Below are 19,446 nucleotides of genomic sequence, written 5' to 3'. Positions count from 1 at the left end.
ATATTTATTTTTTAAAAAATTTTGAATTTTCTATGAATTATTTCTATATAGACTCTATGCTCTTCTTCCAATATTATTTATTTTTATTTCTGAATTTTTATTATTTCTAATTGTATTTCTGTGTGGACTTTAAACTCATCTTTCAATATTCTTTAATTTTTAATTTCGAATTTCAGTTACTTCTAAATTGTATTACTATATTGACTTCTTCCCATGTTTTTCTTAATTTCGAATTTTAGTTATTTGTAAATTGTATTTTTATACGGACTCTAAACTCTACTTTTAATTTTATTATATTTATTTTAAATTTTAGTTAGTTTTAAATTCATATACTCTAAATTTAATTTTATTCTAATATTCCTTATTTTTAATTCTGAATTTCAACTATTTCTAAATTGTAGTATTTCTATATGGACTCTACTTTTTCTTTTTCTCCGATTAATGTGCGAATTTCTACGCCATGAGAGCGAACGTGGAGGCTCCTTTTTCTATTCCTTTAATAATATAATAGATGTGGGACCCACCTGTCATATCTCTCCTTCCCCTCTTCCTCTCTCTGCCCGGGCGAGCCACGCCTCCGTAACCGGCCGCCCTGTCCGCCTCCGCCACCATCACCCACTGTCCGGTCCACCTCCGCCGCCACCACCAACCGCCTGGGCGACTCCGCCTCCACCGCCACAGCCGGCCACCTGAGCGCTTGCGAGAGAGAAATCGGAGTTCATCGTCTTCGACCGATATAGTGCAGATGTTCCCCGCCGCCGCGCTCACCTCGCCCGTCCCCGCCGCACTCTTCTCGTCCGTCCCAGCAGCGCTCGCCTCTCCCGTCCTTGCCATCCTCACCTCGCCCACCCAGCCGCGCCCGCCTCCGCGTGCTGCCGCCCACCGCCCGTCCTCGCGCACCCACGCCGCAGCCTCCCACGCACCGCCATCCGCTTCCCATCCCCGCGCGGAGCGAGGTCCGCCTCCACCGTCAACCGCCGGTCGCCCGAGGGAGAGAGAGATAGAGATGGAGAGAGAGAGAGAGATTTGGGGATGATAGGTGGGCCCGAACGCTTTTTTATTTTTTATTTGCTGACTGGATTGCAACGTTGCCGCCACGTGTGCAAGCTTAAGCCAAAACCACTCAGAATAGTGCTTGGGGGGGGGTTAATTTGTCCGGTAGTGTAAAATGTCCGGTTTTGTTGTTCAAGGGGTAATTCGATCGACTGTTATAGTTCGGGGGGTAATTCATACTTTTTCCTTTACAAAACCGACGAAAACCGGACGCACTATTGAAAAATGATTTTTTTTACAGGCACTCCTACTGCACGAGCGGACCGAGTGGGTAACTCCACGACTGCCTGTACTGAAGTCTGTTAGGGGGGAGCCGTCCTGGTTCACCTACGAAGACAGGATTAATTTTTAGTTAAAATTGAACTTTTTGACTGGCTCGAGAATATAAATTGCTCGCTTTTCTGTCCAAATTTTAAAAATGGATTTGATTTTTTTTCAAAAAAAAACTTGACCAGATCTTGTCTAAAACAAAAGTTTTTTTATGAAAACCAAGTACGGTGAACTTGCTAGCTAGTATAGTCAAGCGGTCTCGTGTCATTATTATTCCATAGGTGTATGACACAATACGTGCCCTCATATATGCACATCTTATATCACCGTTTTCTTCTCTATCAATAATGGGTGTTACCATGAACAATCGCTAGTTCTGCTTGTAGGGGATGCCATGCATGAGCAATGCGTCATCCTGAGTTTGAATCCGTACAAATACAGGTTATCTCACTGTTTTCTTCTCTATTAATAATGAATGCAGTGAAAATAGTAAGATACAATGGGTACTTCGTATTCCAACAATTTCATATATGCAGTGAAATTGGATCCAATTACATTATCGAAAAATAATATGTACACACACAGTGAGAGTGTGAGACTATAGTTAGATGCATGGGGTGTGTGTGTGTATGACAGATGCGTAAAATTTTAGTTATCTCATTTTTCTTCATATGCATGCTGAAAATTATTGAGTTTTCAGATTAAGTGGTGGGTGTGCGTGCATGTCTTGAGATCACCAACCCAAAAAGTTGGAAACAATAGCATAATTCCATTGCCGTCCTATACGTTGACCAAATTAACAAGTTTGAGTAAAACTTACTTAAAAGCACCGAATTAGCACACGATCGAGCCTCGATCCATCCTAAGCGCGCAAAGGAAACACACATGCAGTGGGGCACAAATCTAAAGGCAGATTGATCGATCATGCAGAAATCGCCCCCAAACCAGTAACCGATGGCCCATCAGATCATCTACAAGAGGTTACCTAGCATAGCATAGCATAAAGAACAACCCCAAGCACAACGATCGAAAGAATCTTCTTCGGTTGAGACGTAGCTTTCGATCCAGAGCTCTCTGCCTCTCTAGCTAGCTTCAATTCCCTTCAAAATTTAAAGAGTAAAATGCATTTACAGTCCTTAAACTTGTACAGTTGTGTCATATAGATCCCAAAAATTGTCAAAATGCATATCTAGGTACCAAAACTTGTCAAAGTGTATCCAGGTCCCAAAACTTATCTCAAAACACGTCATGTCTGTGTGGCATGCCACATCAACGCCACGTAGGATTCTAAAGGGGTTGTGGTGATTTGGGACCTAGATGACACACTATGACAAGTTCTGGTACTTAGATATGCATTTTGAGAGTTTAGCGACCTATATGACACACCCCTACAAGTTTAAATACTGCACGTGCACTTTACTCAAATTTCAAAGGCGAAATTTTAAAACCCTTTTCTTTCTTTGAGTACGGACACTTAAATTCAATTCGTTCGCTCCACTAATCTTAAAAGCCATTATTACTCTCTTACTCGCTTTCATATCTAACGCCCCTCTCTCTCTCTCTCTCTCACTCAGCAACAGCTCGCAGCTCACTCTCTCACTCTACTACTCGTAGCTAAGCTAGCTCGCGCCGCCGCCGCCGCCGTCGCCGCCGCCATGAGCAAGGAGAAGCACCACAAGCGGGAGCACCACCTCCGGCGATGCTGCGGCGGGATGGCGGCGTGCATCCTGGCGCTGGTCCTCGTCGTCGGCTTCATCGCGCTCGTCGTCTACCTCGCGCTCCGCCCCTCCAAGCCGTCCTTCTACCTGCAGGACCTCCAGCTCCGCTCCGTCGACCTCGGCGACCCCTCCCTCTCCGCCACCGCGCAGGTCACCCTCGCCTCCCGCAACCCCAATGACCACGTCGGCGTCCACTACCGCCGCCTCGACGTCTTCGTCACCTACCGCGACGAACCCGTCACGGTGCCCGTCTCCCTCCCGCCGACCTACCAGGGCCACCGCGACGTCACCATCTGGTCGCCCGTGCTCTCCGGCGAGTCCGTCCCCGTGGCGGGCTTCGTCGCCGACGCGCTCAGGCAGGACGTCGCCGCCGGGTACGTCGCGCTGCAGGTGAAGGTCGACGGCCGCGTCAAGTGGAAGGTCGGCAGCTGGGTCTCCGGCAGCTACCACCTCTTTGTCAGCTGCCCCGCCATGCTCGCCTCCGCCGGACCAGGCGGCGTCGGCCCCATGCCTCTCGGCGGCGCCTCCGCCGCCGTCGTGAACGGCACCGGCGCCGGCGCCGTCGCGTCGCTCAGGTTCACGCAGCCGACAGGGTGCAGCGTCGAGGTGTGAGTCACAAATTTGAGTAGCGGCTAGTGGCAATATGGTAATTAATTAAGTTCATCGGTCGCGTTAATCCGCAAGCTGTTAATTTTTTTTTTGTGTTCATGTAGCTCATGCATACTCTATGTGAGAGAATAAAGTTACGTACGTTCATATGTATACCATTGCAACACATTAATTTCCTATATGAAGTGTACTAGTATAATTTCGTTGCTGTAATTTTTGAATTATTGTTAATAATATATATTCAGGTAATATTTCTCGAGAAATTAATTAACCATAGTTGTTGATGAAGCAATGGATGAACTGATGAAGTTCAGAGAAGAGCAAGTACACCGAAAAGAAAGGTCGCTGATGGGGTGATGGGGGGCAACCACCCAACAGCGCACGTACTTTAGATTAAACGAAAGTGGCATTAGGCCACGCATCCACATCATTCCGTAGCACTAATCCTACACTAGTACTTTAATAGTGACTATCTTTTCCCTTATACTTATATTTATCAGTTAAAATTTAAATTTTTAACTTTAAATTTAGAGTTGATTTTAAGATTTTTTTTTAATCGAAGTTTATTTTTCAGCATTTGCTTTTAAATCGCTAGCTAGAAACACGTGTATAAAAATTTTATTCATAAATTTATTTTTATTTGCAAATATATCGTTTAGCTACGATGGCTCCGATAGGATGCCTAGCTATACTAGCACCGCTCACTGGCTCACTGTTGTGCCCGTGTGGGCCAAATCCCAAATGTAGGAGTATTAGATAAATCGCGTTTTGAAAACAACAGAACGTATGTAAAACGGAGTAGTGTTAACCTGTAATTAGGTCAAATATCACACCTTGGTGACATAATCCTACTCCCTCCAAAATAATGCTAAGTGAAGCAATTTTAACTTTAATTATTAATAGCTAAAAAATTAAAAACAAGCAATCATGTAACAATAATATTACTAGATATATTATTAAACTAACTATGGTAATATGCAAATCTTTTTATTTAAAATATTTTATTTTTTAAATATTTTTAGTATACTTGTGTTAACTTATATTTTTCATATTTATATATACACACATACATACACACACATAACGCTTATACACGTAAACTTTATATATAGAAACTTTGTACATAAAAATTTTATACTTGTAAACTTTGTAAATATAAAATCGAACTGATTCGAAAAAAAACAATCTAAAAAGACAAAATGATAATGTGGGCCACAAAAGCCCATCTGATCTCCCCACCCTTTCGGATTTGGGCCGCTCTACAAAAGAAAAGGAAGATGGGTCAAGCCTAAAAGGGAAAGGAAAAAGTATATTTTGACTCCCTCAACTATTGCGCCCGGGTATGATTCATGTCCTTCAAACATGATGGTTTCAGCTGACATGGCGCCTACGTGACAGTCTTGACCGATTCTTTATCCTACGTGGCATTATAAAAAAATTAAAAATAAAAAATATGTGGGACGATACATCATTCATACAAATAAAGTATTGTCGGACAAAAAAAAAATCCCCCGCGGGCACCGCCGCCGTGGCCGACGACCTGTTCGCCGACGGCTGCATCAAGCCGTTCTACCCGGTGTTCGGCCGTGCCGGCGCCGGGGGAGGAGGCGATCGTCAGCAGTAGCTGGCCAAGGATGCTGCGGCAATGGTGCAGCCGCGCGAACGACGGGACGAGGGCCCCGCTCGGGCGGCTCTTCCTCGAGGAGTCCCGTGGCTCGTTCGACAGGTGGTCCTCTTCCACGTACGTCGTCGTCGTCTTCCGCGGTGGCGTCCGACGAGGGCGGCCTGGACGGCGCGCCGCCGGAGAGCTACTGTCTCTGGACTCCCGGCGCCGGCCCCGCCTCGGCCTCGGCCTCCCCACGCCCGCCCAGGAAGAGCGGCTCAACGGGTTCCATGGCGCGGTGGCGCCGCATTGTTGGAGATTCAATGGAACGAAACTAACCTAAGATGACGAACAGAAAAGAGGCTGTTTGTGCTGCAAATGCCACCGCGGGTTTTCGGGTTTTCTTCTCCTTTTATTCACGCGATTACAGATGCAATATGCGCGCTCCATATATACGCCACTACATCGCGTGCCATCCCACACGAACCGGCGATACAGGCGAGCGACCCGGACAGAAAGAAAATGCTCCACGCGCATGGCGTCGTGGGCTAACAGACTCCGACTCAGAGGGAACTGAAAAAACGCTAAGTCTAACAACTAGCTAACAGAAATATGAGAGGGAGACGAGGACACAACAAAGTTTATCAACACGCATCAGCGAGCTCGTCGTCGGCCGCAGCCACAACGACGGCAAGGAGAAGTTCATGTTCCTCCCCATCCCGCCGCCAGCAGCAAGGAGAACGACGTCGATCACTTCAAGCCCAAACCCAAGCCGACGCCGGCAAGCGGCCGCAAGACGGTACAGGTCGCCGCCGCCGCAGAGATCGACACGGTCGCCGCCATGCACAGGATAGCTTACAGCGCCAAGTGCCCCTCCTTCGAAGTCCTCCTTGCAGACGGGGCACTGCGAGCCGTCAGACAGGTGCGCTCCGGAGGTCTGCACCGTCGGGAACGAGTCGATGGCCGACGACGGCACGGGCGCTGGCCCCGGCCGGTCGTTCTGGGTTAGCCCCCGACGGTGCCGCCCCTACCAGTCTACCACCAGACGCGCCGCCCATGGAGAAGGCCGGGGGGAGAGAGAGAGAGAGAGGAGTAAGCGAGAGAGAGTGGGGACCGGGGAGGAAGAAGGGAAGGAGAGGGTGGATGATATGTGGGTCCCACAATACTTTATTTGTGCCAATGACATATGGGTCCTATTTTTTTTTAATTTTTGTTTTTGTTCTAATGCCATGTAAGCGCCACATGGGTCAAAGACTCGGTCAAGACTGCCACGTAGACACCACGTCAGCCAAAACTACCTCCAAAACCACGGAGGGGCATTGTTTGCACCGGTTTTGATAGTTGGAGGAGTCGATATACTCGGTTTTATGGTTGGAGGAGATAATCATACTCGGGCAATAGTTGAGGGAGTCAAAGTATACTTTTTGCAAAGGGAAACGGCTGTAGGCCAAAGAAAGCAATTCCACGCCATCAAGTGGTGCACGAGGTGTCGAGGTTGTGGCGGGGGTGCTAGCTCGCACGCACGCGTGAGGACATGAAGTCAGCGAGCACGCGGGCCTCTGTCTCAGTAGTAGTGCTTTTCTTAAACAAAACAGCACGCGTGACGTTAGAGAAGTAATTTCTCAATAAAAATAAGTTAAAAGTTTTCAAATATTGACTTGAAAATTTTGAAAATACGATTTGAAAGTTTCCAAAATATCGACTTGAAAGTTTTCAAATATGAGTTAAAAGTTTTTGAATTTTGAGTTGAAAGTTTTCAAATCTCGAGTTGAAAGTTTCAAACCTGAGTTGAAAGTTTTCAAATCTGAGTAAAAAAATTTCAAATCTCGAGTCGAAAGTTTCAAATTCGAGTTGAAAGTTTTCAAATCTCGAGTTGAAAGTTTTCAAAATTTGACTTCAAAGTTTAAATTTTAAGTCCAAAGTTTTCAAATGTAACTTGAAAAATTTCAATCTATTAGTAAAATATCTCTAAAAAAAGATAAACTTTCCTTAATTACTGTCATTATCTTTAACTAACTTGTTAAACACGTTATTATAAAAAATTATCGATCTAACAACGCAGTGCCGCCACGCGCACGGGGCGCGTACGCGCGAATTAGGAATCCTAGGTTGCGGCGGACTTCATGCACATGTAGACGCCGACCGGACTAAACTTTGAGCTTAAACTTTTTTAAAAATCAGCTCAAATTGTAAAAGTTCGAACTTAAATTTTAAAACTTTGAGTAAATCCCTTATGTACACATGAAAACTCACCTAATATTTTCTATACCCTCGAATTTTACACGATCCTCTTTGTACCCCTGAAATTTCGTTTTGATCCCTTCCATGCCTCTCCCGTTAGGTTTCCATTAGATACGTTGCTCAAACCGTGTATTGTGTTGTCAGTATTTTTAGAAAATACCAAAATGCCCCTGCCAACCCTAACTAAAGTTCCCCTTTCCTTCTCCCGCATCCTCTTCCACGCGAACGGCCTCTGCGCGCCGCCGTCCCGCTGCCCTCCGGCCACGCGCGTCGTCGTCCAGCCGCCCTCCCGCCGCGCGGGGCGCCGGCCACCACCCCTCTGGCCGCGCGCGCCGTCGTCCAGCCGCCGTCACGCCGCGCGGGGCGCCGTCGTCCAGCCGCCCTCCCGCCGCGCGGGCGTCGCCGGCCACCGCCCTCCCGCCGCACGAGCCGCCGGCCACCACGCCCCTGCCGCACGGGCAGTCGGCCGCCGCCCCTCCGGCCGCGCGCGTGCCGGCGTCCAGCCGCCGGCACGCCGCAAGGGGCGTCGCCGGCCACCGCCCTCCCGCCGCACGCGCCGTCGTCCAGCCGCTGTCACGCCGCCACCACCCCTCCCACCGCGTGAGCGTCGCCGGCCACCGCGCCCCCGCCGCACGGGCCACCAGCCACCACCCCTCCCACCGCGCGGGCCGCGGGCCGCCGCCCCTCCTGCCGCGCGGGCATCGCCGGCCATCTCCCTCCTGCTGCCACTCTAGATGGCACTCTTCCATCTACAGGGGTGTTTTAGACATTAGGAACCACACATAATGTGAAAATGAAGGAAACCTAACGGAAAGGGCATGGAAGGGATCAAAGCAAAATTTTAGGGATACAGAGGGGATCGTGTAAAATTGGAGGGTATAGAAGAGATTAGGTGAGTTTTCATGTGTACACAAGGGATTTACTAAAACTTTCAACTCAAATTCGAATCAAAATCTTTCAATCTCAACTAAAAAAATTCAAAATTATACTTGTACTTGTAACGCTCAAGTCAAATTTCCAAAATGTTTTTATTCATGCCATCAAATTTTTTTTCCCAGTCACGAAATGTTGCGTGGTACTTCCTCTATCCCATATTATAAGGTTTATATTTTTTTACACGGTTTTCAATAACATATTTGACTAGTATTTTATTCCATTTTATGATCCCAATAAATATGAAATTAGTATCAGATGAAATATTTCAAAATATGAATTTAGTGATATAACATGCATAATACTTAGTATAAATATAGTTAGTATAATTATTACCCGAGTTTGAATTTTCTAAAAAAGCGGCGTCCAAATTGCAAACAACTGCACTCCATACAGCTACACAGGATTCATTAATTACAGGTACAGCCAAAGCAAACGAGAAAGTGCGTCTATACAGCTCGATATCCATCAGGTATCATCATGTCAATCCAAATGTCATCAGGTCTTATCGATGTTTTTTTTTTTTTTTGAGAAGAGGTCTTATCGATGTTGATACCGCACAAATTGACTGGCGGCGGCGACCTCTTGAGCCACTATGGTTTAGATACAAGCCAATTAAAGCCACTGTAAGAACCACCAACAGAAGGGAATAATCATGCTAGAGTATGAGCGCCTAAAAACCATACCTCGATGAACTTGGACCGAAAACTTGGCTGGGGCATAACTTGTTCTGTGACTGACTCCTGACTAGGCGCAGACGACTCCTTCTTGAACCACTATGGTTTACAAGTAAGCCAATTAAAGCTAATGTAAGAACCAACGAAAAGGAATACCCATAACCCGTATGAATGCCTAAAAACCATACCTTGAAAAGCTTCGAGAGAGAACTTCGGGGAGACTGGGGCATGTCTCCTGTTGGCATGTCTGGGTGGCGCGCCCAAAAGTGCATCTTCTTTAAGAACTGTTGTTTGGAATAGTAACCAGCAATAGTTACAACCTGATTCTAGTGAAAAACAGAAAAAATACAAAAAGATCGAGGGAACCTAAACTAAAATATTTAAGGTCTATTAACATACCTCCGGGTGCGAGAACATTAAACTCCACGCAAAAGTAATCACCACCATAGAAGAGAATACTGTGGCACACACTGCAATTCTTGGTCTCACTTGTATAGCGATGGATATCCCTCCCCCCAAAGCCAAAGCATAAAAGAATTCAAATAAAACCAAGGCAGAAGCAAGACCAAGCCATCTCTCATCTTTCTCAGCAGCATGGGATAAGCCCGTGGCAAGAAGGGCCAGAGGAAAGAAAACAAAGAGGAGAGCCTCCAGTATCATCTGGTAATTAACTGACACTTTATCTGGCCATTTAATGGGGTAGCTTACTACAAAGATGGCGATTGTTGCGGTGGCAGAAGCAGCACTAGTGGAGATTGCTTTTAGCAGGCTAATGAAAGCCTGCGATTACATTGGTGGTACATGTTATTCACGAGGATGTGTTTAATCAATGAAGAAATAAGAACAAACAAATTTGCTTACTTCTTTTTGCATAGGAATCATGTCCTGCAGCTGATCAGCTGCTGGTGCTGGTGGCTGTGGTACTGGGGTGACTGGATGTGTTGCATTACTTCCTGCTGGTACTGAGACCGTGGGTGGTGCATTTGCTGCTTCAGATGGTTCAGCACTTCTGGCCTACTGAAGATTGTTGCCACCCTTTCACCAAACAATAGTTGCAAATTTTAGCTTAGTCACAGAAACAACAAAAAACATCACAGGTCATGTGAACGACTTGAACTCTAATGTGCTGGTTCTCAAAAGACAACCGTAGAAGAAAGTGTAAACAAAATAGACAGGTTTTATTAGAAAAATCAAGAAACATACCTCGAATTCTGGAAGTCCGTTGTTGGGTAATATTGCTGCTACTGTCCGTAATGAATGTAATCTTGCTTCAAGTGCATATTCATCACAGGTTAAGGAGTCATCCTGTCTAAGTAATTCCTGGAAATAAAACTATTGGTAATCAGTGCTCCCCAACAAAGAAATGCATGGCAAATAGTAAATTAGATTATGGATGATACAGATATTCTAGGTTATTAGAAGTAAACGTGAATAATAAATCTTCTGAAAATAATGCTATAGAGCCAGCATTAAGAAGAGAATAAGGAAAGACAGACAAAATGTAACATAGAATATGCACTATAATGTATACTACTAAAATACAACAGCATATCTCCCCTTCTTTTTATCCTTCAAATGAAACTACAACATCTCTCAAGTGGCATGTCATCAGAATGCACGCGTTTTGGGCCAATTAGGACAAGAATTGTACGGTATTCTATAGAGTATAGACAGAATTAACACATAGATTAGGTACCTTATCCTTTTCTCAGCAGATTTAGCCATCCATTCATCTTGCTTGAAATAACCCAACCAAGAAAATTGTGAAAATAGCCCTAACCTTACGCAACTATTTGAAATTGGTTCATAACTTTAATAAAACTGTTTGAAATCATATTTACAAGGTATAATGATTATTTGACATACTTTAAGAAAACAGTAATCGATGTGTTCACTTCATTAATGTATCATGTTTTCTTAAGGATGTTCCAAGGGGTCAAGATGACCGACCTGAACATGCTGACCTCAAAAACAAAGATTACAAAAGGCAGGTGGACTGCAAGCAACTGCTTGGATAGGTATATGGTACATAGAGGGATGTGAAATATTAACAAACAACCCTAGAAACTAAGTAGCCTTCACCACAGTACAAACACAGCTTATTCTAGCTTAATCATGTCCTAGAATCATAGCAAAACAGAAGATGTTGTAACCAGGCCAATGACTGCCATTGAACAACCAAATTCAGAAATGCAGTATGTAACAATATACACATGCTAAGCAGAAGTATACATTCAGCTTTTTTTTTCCTTAAGCATTTTGAACCTCTTTACATTTGGTGCGAGGTTCAGAAAACCCAATGATCTATTATATTCAAAGTATATCAAAAAGAAATATAACATACTCTCAGCCGGCAAATAAAGATGCTACATGTAAAAAATAATTAAAAATAATAATTACCATGAATATTGCCGACATGTTGGTAGCAATTAAATCAATAAAAACGATCTGGTGGTGCTTCAAAACTCTCTGCAACCTCTGAAGTTAGAAAAACAAACCAATTAGCCACGAAACGAGCACAAAAGATAGCTAGCAAGAGCAAACCTTCCAAACAGCAGCAGGGCGGGAGTTGGAAATACAAGGGTGGTGGGAGCACAATATAAGTTGAGAATATGATCTTGGGCTGTGGCCAACCACATAAGGTGCAATCAAAAACAAGAACCTGATAAGGACCCCAGTAGAAGGAATAGGTGTTGGACACAGATTTGCAGCAGTAGACCTATCCACGTCATTGGTTATAAAGGAGAGGTGTCAGGAAGTGGAAATCTATAGTGAAGAACTACTAATAAAGAAGCATTAATTATTGATAAGACAAGAATAATGTACCTTTGTTCCAAAGTTAATGTTCTATTTCCAATCAATGACAACCAGTTATTGAATAAGAGGAGAAGATCTTGGCCTAAAACAGCAGTGCTTGCAAGTATTTTCTCGGTAGCAACATAAGCTAACTTCCTAACTTCACGATGTGGGTGGCACGCCGGATGAATTAGCAGCTGTGTGATAAAAGATAATTAGTGCAATTTGATATGATATTTGAAGCGTCCTACTCTACTTTCCATACTCCACAGACGCTACTAGTCAATACAAGGGGTTCAAAAGAAGTTCGGGGCCACAACACAAATCATTAATTTGGAACATTACTCCATGCATACCTGTAGTAATGATTGGATAGAGATTTTTTCCTTAACCCTGCAGTTCAAAAATGGTGCAAGACAAAAAGGACACTGGTTAAGTGGTTATGGCTAATGCAACAAACATAATGCATAAAAGGCAATGCAGATAAATGTAAGGGGAATGCTTAGAGATACCAAGAAAGATTTTCCACAATTAATGATTGAACAAGATCCACAGTGACCAAGCAATCTTCATCTGACAGTTCTGAAAGCTGCCAGGAGAAAATCGGTATTAAAAACACCATAGTATAATTAACTCCTATGATAGCATCAAAAGAACTGTACTAACTTGCAAATTTAAAATTGCTGTCAATTACCATGAAGAACAGCATTACTTCACATTAATTTATTTTTCTACAGGCATGTTATCATGATGATAATACATGCAGCTTTTCATCATATTCAGAAAAACAAACAAAATGGGAATGATATGGTGAAACATACCCCTTAATTACATCAATCGATAATAGACACAGAAAATGACTCCAACGTTTATGACATGATATGAACCAGCAGTGCAGAGGAGATAAAATGTGCAGTCTAAATTATTTTGCAGGTGGTAAAAACTTCCACAGTAGAAATTCAAGGCACCCCAAATTACCGATAGGGCAGAATTCGATGATAGTTCATTTTGGCAAATCAATGTGAAGAGGTCCACTTGCCCACAAGCATCATAGATAGCAGAGCAAATTGTAGGTAAACTTGCATCTGTATCAACAGCAACAATTCTTGATACTGCAAAGAGTGTGTAAATTCCATCCAATCGTTGTGTTGTGCTTGTGAAACTAATTATCAGCAACTGAACCAGCTGATCCAACAAACTGGTGATCTGCACAGTAGAGTATGTTTTCATAACCAACATGCACCGAAACCCCTTACTTTTTTGGTGGATTGGAGGAAGGCTAGATGTTTTTTTTTTAGACAAATATTACAAGTATATTTCTTACCTTTCTTAATGCAGCAGAATTTTTGCATACAGCTCGTAATAACTCTAGATAACCCTTCCTTAAACAGACTTCATCTTTCAGGCCTGTAGTTATGAATGAAACAAGATCTGGTTGAACAGCTTCAGCTGATGCTGAACTCAAGGATCCCAAAGCTGAGAGAATTGCCATTTTGACCTGCTTTATACCTGTCAATAGCTGGCAAAACTATGGAGAGATCCATTTGGATGAGAGCATCAAGCATAGATAGGAACACTTTAACTTTACCATCATCCTTATAGCATGTCATGAGGAAACCAGATATTGAGGCAGCAACAGTGTTTATTTGGTGAACAGCTGGAGATGTTGACAGTTCTGCTAATGCCTTTATCATTCCAATTCTCTTGTATGTGTTTGATAGTTCTTCCTTAGAACCTGCATAGAACAAGCTTGTCAAGACTTTAAGAGCTACATGAGTTTCTATAGCAAATTTTTTGAATGTGTCAAGAATGAATCAAACCAGCAGGATCTAAAACATTACAAATAGTACTGCTAATATGATCACATAGAATGTATCAGATGACTAAATCAAAATTCACAATGTATAAGAGTTATTGAGATAATAGAAAATATATATGTACAACCTCCTAGACTTGTTGTAATAGCATCCAGCATAGTAGTTAGCGTTTCAGGATCAGTGGATTTTATAATTAATGTCCCAACAATCACCAAAGCATCCGCCCTCATCTGTTCATCAGAATGCTGAACAAGACGTAGAATATCTGGCATAAACACCATGCAATACTTGCTTAGGTCAAGACAGATAATCTTCAGAAGGTAACAAATAGATTGGAGCACTCCTTGAGGATTCTCTTTCAAGGCACTTAAGCATGATGGAAGAACAACCTTCTCAAAGTCGTCACACCCAATATGTGATAAAAGATACACAAAAGCTCAACTTGATTCTTGTGACGGCTGATCTTTCGAATTTATGATCGCTCCAACATATAAATATAGGAAAGCTTGCTGAAAGGGATAGCAACAGATTGTCAATGTTAGATAAAAACTTAACAAGGGAAGTACCTAGGAAGCCAGGTCCACAGTAATATTCGTTCTGTGTGTAATCCATGCAAGGGTGCTTGTGCTCTTGTGAATATATGTGGAACGCACAAGAAACAAATGAAAAGTAATAGCCAAGCATGGGTTTGAATATTTACCTTGTATTCTGAAGACAAGGATGAAGAGGTCATCGCAAAATCTAGTATCAACTTGAAGAATTGTGGAGATTCCCTGACATGAAACATAGAATTTCTGACCTTCTCTACATACATTTTATGGACATCACTTAGCTGGAAAAGAAACAAAATATGAAACAAGTAATCCTGTTAGTTTCGCTGAGCTGGAAAAGAGATTAAATATGAAATAACTATTAAGACAACTATAGCAACTACATCTGATGCAGTTATGTATGTAAAATACCTCAGAAAAAAGATGGACAAATAACTGTCTGCATGAATGGATGTGACGGAAGTTTTCAGTCATTAGTGTTTGACACAAGATTGCTTGTGCATTGAATATTCTTGAGAAATCATGCTCTGTTTGTTGTTTCAATTTCAAAAGACAGATCGACCATCTCAGTAATTTGAAGCATACAAGTGGAGGCCTGCTAAACTTCATGTTTTGCTCCATTGTCTCAACAAGCATAAATGCAAAATGCCCCAAGAAGGTTGGTTTTCTCAAAGCCAATTGAACAAGATCATCTACTGCATTATTAGATGCTTGATCATCATACACTGGCAACGTTCGGAAAATGAAACGTATCAATTGTGCAACAAATAATGCTGAATCTGCATTTGGAAACAAAGGAATGTGAGAAAGTCGGTCACAGGGCATATATACATGAAATTCTTGCATATGTGACCAAAATACTGGCACAGAACAATCAAAATCTGCATAAAAACTGGGACTCATGTCAATATGTTATTGGAGTTATTGTGCTTGCTTCATGATAATATGGTATCAGAGCCTACTGTTCATGGGATCGGGAGCATGGAAGTGGATAGGAAGACCAGAGATGGCAGAGGAGCGACCGGTGGTCAGACTGGATTATACTCAGCAAACAGGCGCCCACCAAGTGTTTGATGGAACGCCAGGCCTCAGCAAAACGCTCAAGGCAGTCCTAAATCGTGTCCTCAGGTTCACCACTACACATGTCCTATATCCTATCACTGAGATGGTGCTTCATTAGGTGTTTGATCCTTATGGTGTTGTGAAGGTGTGGAAATACAACAAGAGATATTCATGTCTTGAAGCGGCAAGAGCTATTGCAAATTTGCAGGCCCGGTGTGTGCATGATGTTTGCAGCAAACTTGACATGGAGTAGGCAGTGGCATCTGGCAAGGCATGGGTGTGGTTGGTGCCTGCAACCTGTTCGGTGAAATGTCGACCCACCCTGAGGCAAACAGAGGAGGTGTCCTTGGTGTCTCCGCGAGACATGTGCTCTACGAGGCCTATGGAGGAGCGGGAGAAGGTCGTTGTGCTTAAGGGAGTGAGGGATCTCGCGTGAGAGCAAAGAGAGGAGCATACCAGATCCGCGGCTGAGAAGCGGCGGGAGGATTTCGCGGAAGAGGTGGATGCGCGTTGCCGTGGAGGAGCTAACGACATCCGCGGCGGCGTCGCGCAGCATCTTCACCGTCATCGGGTCGTCTGCGGATGCTGAGTCGGCCGCGGCGGCGTAGGCGAAGACGCCATGCGCTGCCTCCCCCTCCGCTATTGCCATCGCGCTCAGTGCGGCGGCGGAGGCGGTGGCTGTGAGGACTGTTCAGTCCAGAGCGCTTAATATCCAGAGTATTCAGAGTTCAGAGTTCAGAGTTCAGTATTGGCTCTAGTTATGAGTGGGAATGAATCCACGGTCGAGATTCGCTGATACCGGTTTGTTTTGAGCTGTTATGAAGATCGGAGGGTTGTGCTTCGCCGCGACGTGCTACAGAGAGGGAGATTGTCTTCCTATGGACGTCATCGCTGTTGTCGTTTAGCTGAGGGCGCACTCCATATAAGCCCATGCGATCTGGCTGTAACTTTTATCGAACTTGAACCCTAATATAATTTCCCCTCCTGTTCTTGCGGCGCACACATATATTTCCTTCGATTCTATATGATTTCAGCATTACAATTTCATTTCTTGTTGTGTTAGGATTCCCATTAGTTAGCTATTTGCCATATCTGAATTTTCCCCCCAAATTTGTTTGAACCAAAATCGTTTGGTTCCTAACAAAAAGGTATCAGAGCTTCAGATCTGATGGGAGCACTCCGGATCTGATAGTCCAGGCTAGTGAGGGTTGGGAAACTTGTTTTCCTGGTAAAATTCCTAAGCGAGGCCAAGGAATCAGATCAGGGGAGCAAGAACTTTAGCAGAGCAGTGAGGGTTTGGGGACTAACTAGTTGTTCCCCTGTGAAATTCCTAGATCTGTGTTTGCAACCATGCCAAGGGGACCTCGAGTGGAAGAGCCAGTTCTAGAGGAGGTTCAACCATGGGAGACAGCGGTGGAAGAACTCAGGCTGCACATGGTGGACTTGCAAAGGAAGGTGGAAGAAGACCATAAGCTGGTCCAGGAGCAGCTTCAAAACCAAGCAGTCCAGGCTCAAGTACACAAGGATGAGATTATGCAAAATTTGTTGTCAATTCAAGAGATGTTAGGGGGAACAACTAGTTGCATGGGGCAGGAAATCAAGGGAACACCGAAAACACCTGGTTTTGCACAGTTTGTTGTAGGAGGGGGGAAAAGCAGTGGACACTAATGCAGCTAGTACCAACAGACAACCCCTTTTTGATTCTAGAAACATTAGATGCCCAATTCAGACCCATACCATAGAAACAGCAGACCTACCACCAACTGTTTTCACTCCCAAACATGTCTCACCCCCACCACCTGAATGGAATACCTCTGTTTACTTTAACACACCTACAGTTCCACCACCATTTCCACCAGCTCCACCTCCACCACCTAACCAAAACAACTTGCCCAACATCCCAAATTACAATCCCTATAATGTGAACCACCAGTATATACCACCTTTTTATTACCCTCCCTACCCTCCCTATAACACACCTTGGAACATCCCTCCTTACCAACACCCACCACCACCCCATACACCACTTAACCAACCTTTTCCTCAGCAGAATTGGGACAGACGATTTGTTAATTACCATGAACCCCCTGGCCGGGAACGAAATCAATATGCCGAGAATGCACATAGAAGATCCAAGCATGTTGATTTTCCTATTTTCAATGGTGAAAGTCCTGAATCATGGATAAGGAAAGCTGAAAAGTATTTCGCTCTAAACCAAACACCAGAGGAAGAGAAAGTTTTAGTGGCTGAAATTTACATTACAGGTCGTGCTGATCAGTGGATTTCCAGCTCTGATGTTCCCACTGAGAGGTCGACCTGGCCAGATTTCAAGACTATGATTTGTCAAAGATTTGCAGCCAAATCCAACATTGAAATCACTGATACCTTCAGGAACTTGAAACAGTACAGCTCTGTTCTATATAGACAAGTTTGAGGAAGTCATGGCTCTGGTGAAAAGAAATAGACCCAATCTAACTGAGCAGTACCTTTTGGATTATTTCATTTCTAGCCTCAAGGATCATATCAAACGGCCACTGAAATCCTTACACATTCATTCCTTGGTTGATGCTTATGAACATGCAAGGAATTATGATGTTCCTCCTCGCAGTACTACCACAGTGGCATTGTCACAGAACAAAGACACTCTCAGGATACCGGCAAAACCTGTCTTGAAGGACGATAAACCTCATCCTACCACTGCACCTAAGCCATTTGGCAGATGCTTCAAATGTCAAGAACCCTGGGTTCCTGGACATGGTCGAGTATGCAAAGCACCTAAACAGATCTATCTGGTTACATTGGAAGATGATGGGGAAGAATCACCTGATAATGCTGACACCAAGTTTACCACACCACCAGGCAGTCCTGAACATGTGGCCACTACACATCAGGACTTGTCCCTGCATGCTCTGGAGGGTACAAATACTGCTGCTACCACTTTTACTGTTCATGTGTGCATTGGCACAATTTTTGCCACAGCATTGATTGATAGTGGTAGTACTACTACCTTTATTTCCCCTAAACTTGTTAGCAAAGCTGGCTTGGAGATAGTTAACAATAGTCTTATTCCTGTTAAGGTGGCCAATGGGGGCACTATTTATACTGGAGCTAAATGTGTCAATGTTTCTTATACTATTCAGCAGTATCAATTCACCAATTCATTCAGGCTACTTCCCATTACTGGTTATGATATAATTTTGGGGTGTGATTGGATTCTTCTCCACAGCCCTTTGACTCTCAATCTCAAAACAAGAGAATTAACAATTCTTAAAGATGGCTTGTTGGAAATCACATTGCCAGATATCAGTGTCCCTTCATCCAACTTTGTGGTACCAGCACATGCTATGGAAAAATTGCTCAACCAGGGAGTGGTGGGAGCTGTTCTCTATTGTCACTTCTTAAGTTCTGCCCTGTGACAGCAACAACTCCATTACCAGCTCTCACTGCAGTACTTCAGCAATTCACTGATGTCTTTGCTAAACCTGATACCCTACCCCCCAAAAGAGATTGTGACCACACAATACCACTCTTACCTGGAGCTAAACTAGTTACTGTCAGGCCTTACAGATTACCTCATCACAAAAAGAATGCCCTTGAAGACATAGTTCAGCAACTCTTAACCTCTTACACAATTCAGCCAAGCATGAGTCCCTACTCTTCCCCAGCTATCTTAGTGAAGAAAAAAGATGGCACTTGGCGTTTATGTGTTGATTATCGCCAACTCAATGCCAATACAGTCAAAAACAAGTATCCTATTCCTGTTATTGAAGATTTGTTGGATGAATTATAGGGAGCTCAAGTCTTTTCCAAAATTGATCTTCGGTCTGGGTATCACCAAATTCGCATGCATGAACCCGACATACATAAAACAGCTTTCAGCACTCATGTGGGTCATTTTGAATACTTAGTGATACCCTTCGGGTTAACCAATGCTCCTGCTACCTTTCAGGCCCTTATGAACCAGATTTTAGCACCATATCTGTGCAAATTTGTGCTTGTTTTCTTTGATGACATCCTTATTTATAGCAAATCAGTCACATATCATGTCCAGCATTTGAGCCTAGTGCTCCAACTATTGCGACAGCATCATTTATTTGCCAAATTAAGCAAGTGTGC

The 19,446-nt window shown here is 43.7% G+C and overlaps 2 protein-coding genes across 4 annotated transcripts; one reads left to right on the top strand and one right to left on the bottom strand.

The window, feature by feature from the left end:
• Positions 1-2,758: 2,758 nt before the first annotated feature.
• Positions 2,759-3,803, top strand: LOC4329582 (NDR1/HIN1-like protein 1). The gene has a single exon (XM_015767913.3). The coding sequence runs from the start codon at positions 2,979-2,981 to the stop codon at positions 3,651-3,653; it is 675 nt and encodes a 224-aa protein (XP_015623399.1). The 5' UTR covers positions 2,759-2,978; the 3' UTR covers positions 3,654-3,803.
• A 4,169-nt stretch (positions 3,804-7,972) lies between these two features.
• On the bottom strand, positions 7,973-16,057 carry LOC4329581 (protein ILITYHIA). 3 transcript variants are annotated; one of them, XM_015768409.3, is made up of 19 exons: positions 15,787-16,057; positions 14,680-15,047; positions 14,418-14,549; positions 14,107-14,226; positions 13,845-13,982; positions 13,489-13,635; positions 13,225-13,409; positions 12,879-13,106; positions 12,413-12,489; positions 12,257-12,293; positions 11,931-12,097; positions 11,649-11,823; positions 11,505-11,582; positions 10,308-10,424; positions 9,966-10,139; positions 9,504-9,884; positions 9,293-9,388; positions 9,114-9,203; positions 7,973-8,243 (listed from the first exon to the last, which is right to left on the bottom strand). In XM_015768409.3, the coding sequence occupies exons 5-15, from the start codon at positions 13,945-13,947 to the stop codon at positions 10,119-10,121; spliced, it is 1,335 nt and encodes a 444-aa protein (XP_015623895.1). In that variant the 5' UTR covers positions 13,948-13,982; positions 14,107-14,226; positions 14,418-14,549; positions 14,680-15,047; positions 15,787-16,057; the 3' UTR covers positions 7,973-8,243; positions 9,114-9,203; positions 9,293-9,388; positions 9,504-9,884; positions 9,966-10,118. The 3 variants fall into 3 exon arrangements, with proteins under 3 accessions (XP_015623895.1, XP_015623896.1, XP_025878390.1); XM_015768410.3 differs by lacking the exon at positions 7,973-8,243 and adding an exon at positions 8,733-9,020; XM_026022605.2 differs by lacking the exon at positions 7,973-8,243 and adding an exon at positions 8,733-9,020 and having other exon boundaries at positions 13,225-13,398.
• Between the last annotated feature and the right edge of the window lie 3,389 nt (positions 16,058-19,446).

Source organism: Oryza sativa, chromosome 2 (assembly GCF_034140825.1).
Source record: "Oryza sativa Japonica Group chromosome 2, ASM3414082v1".
Taxonomy (NCBI): domain Eukaryota; kingdom Viridiplantae; phylum Streptophyta; class Magnoliopsida; order Poales; family Poaceae; genus Oryza; species Oryza sativa.
This window is presented reverse-complemented; position numbering and strand designations above follow the sequence as displayed.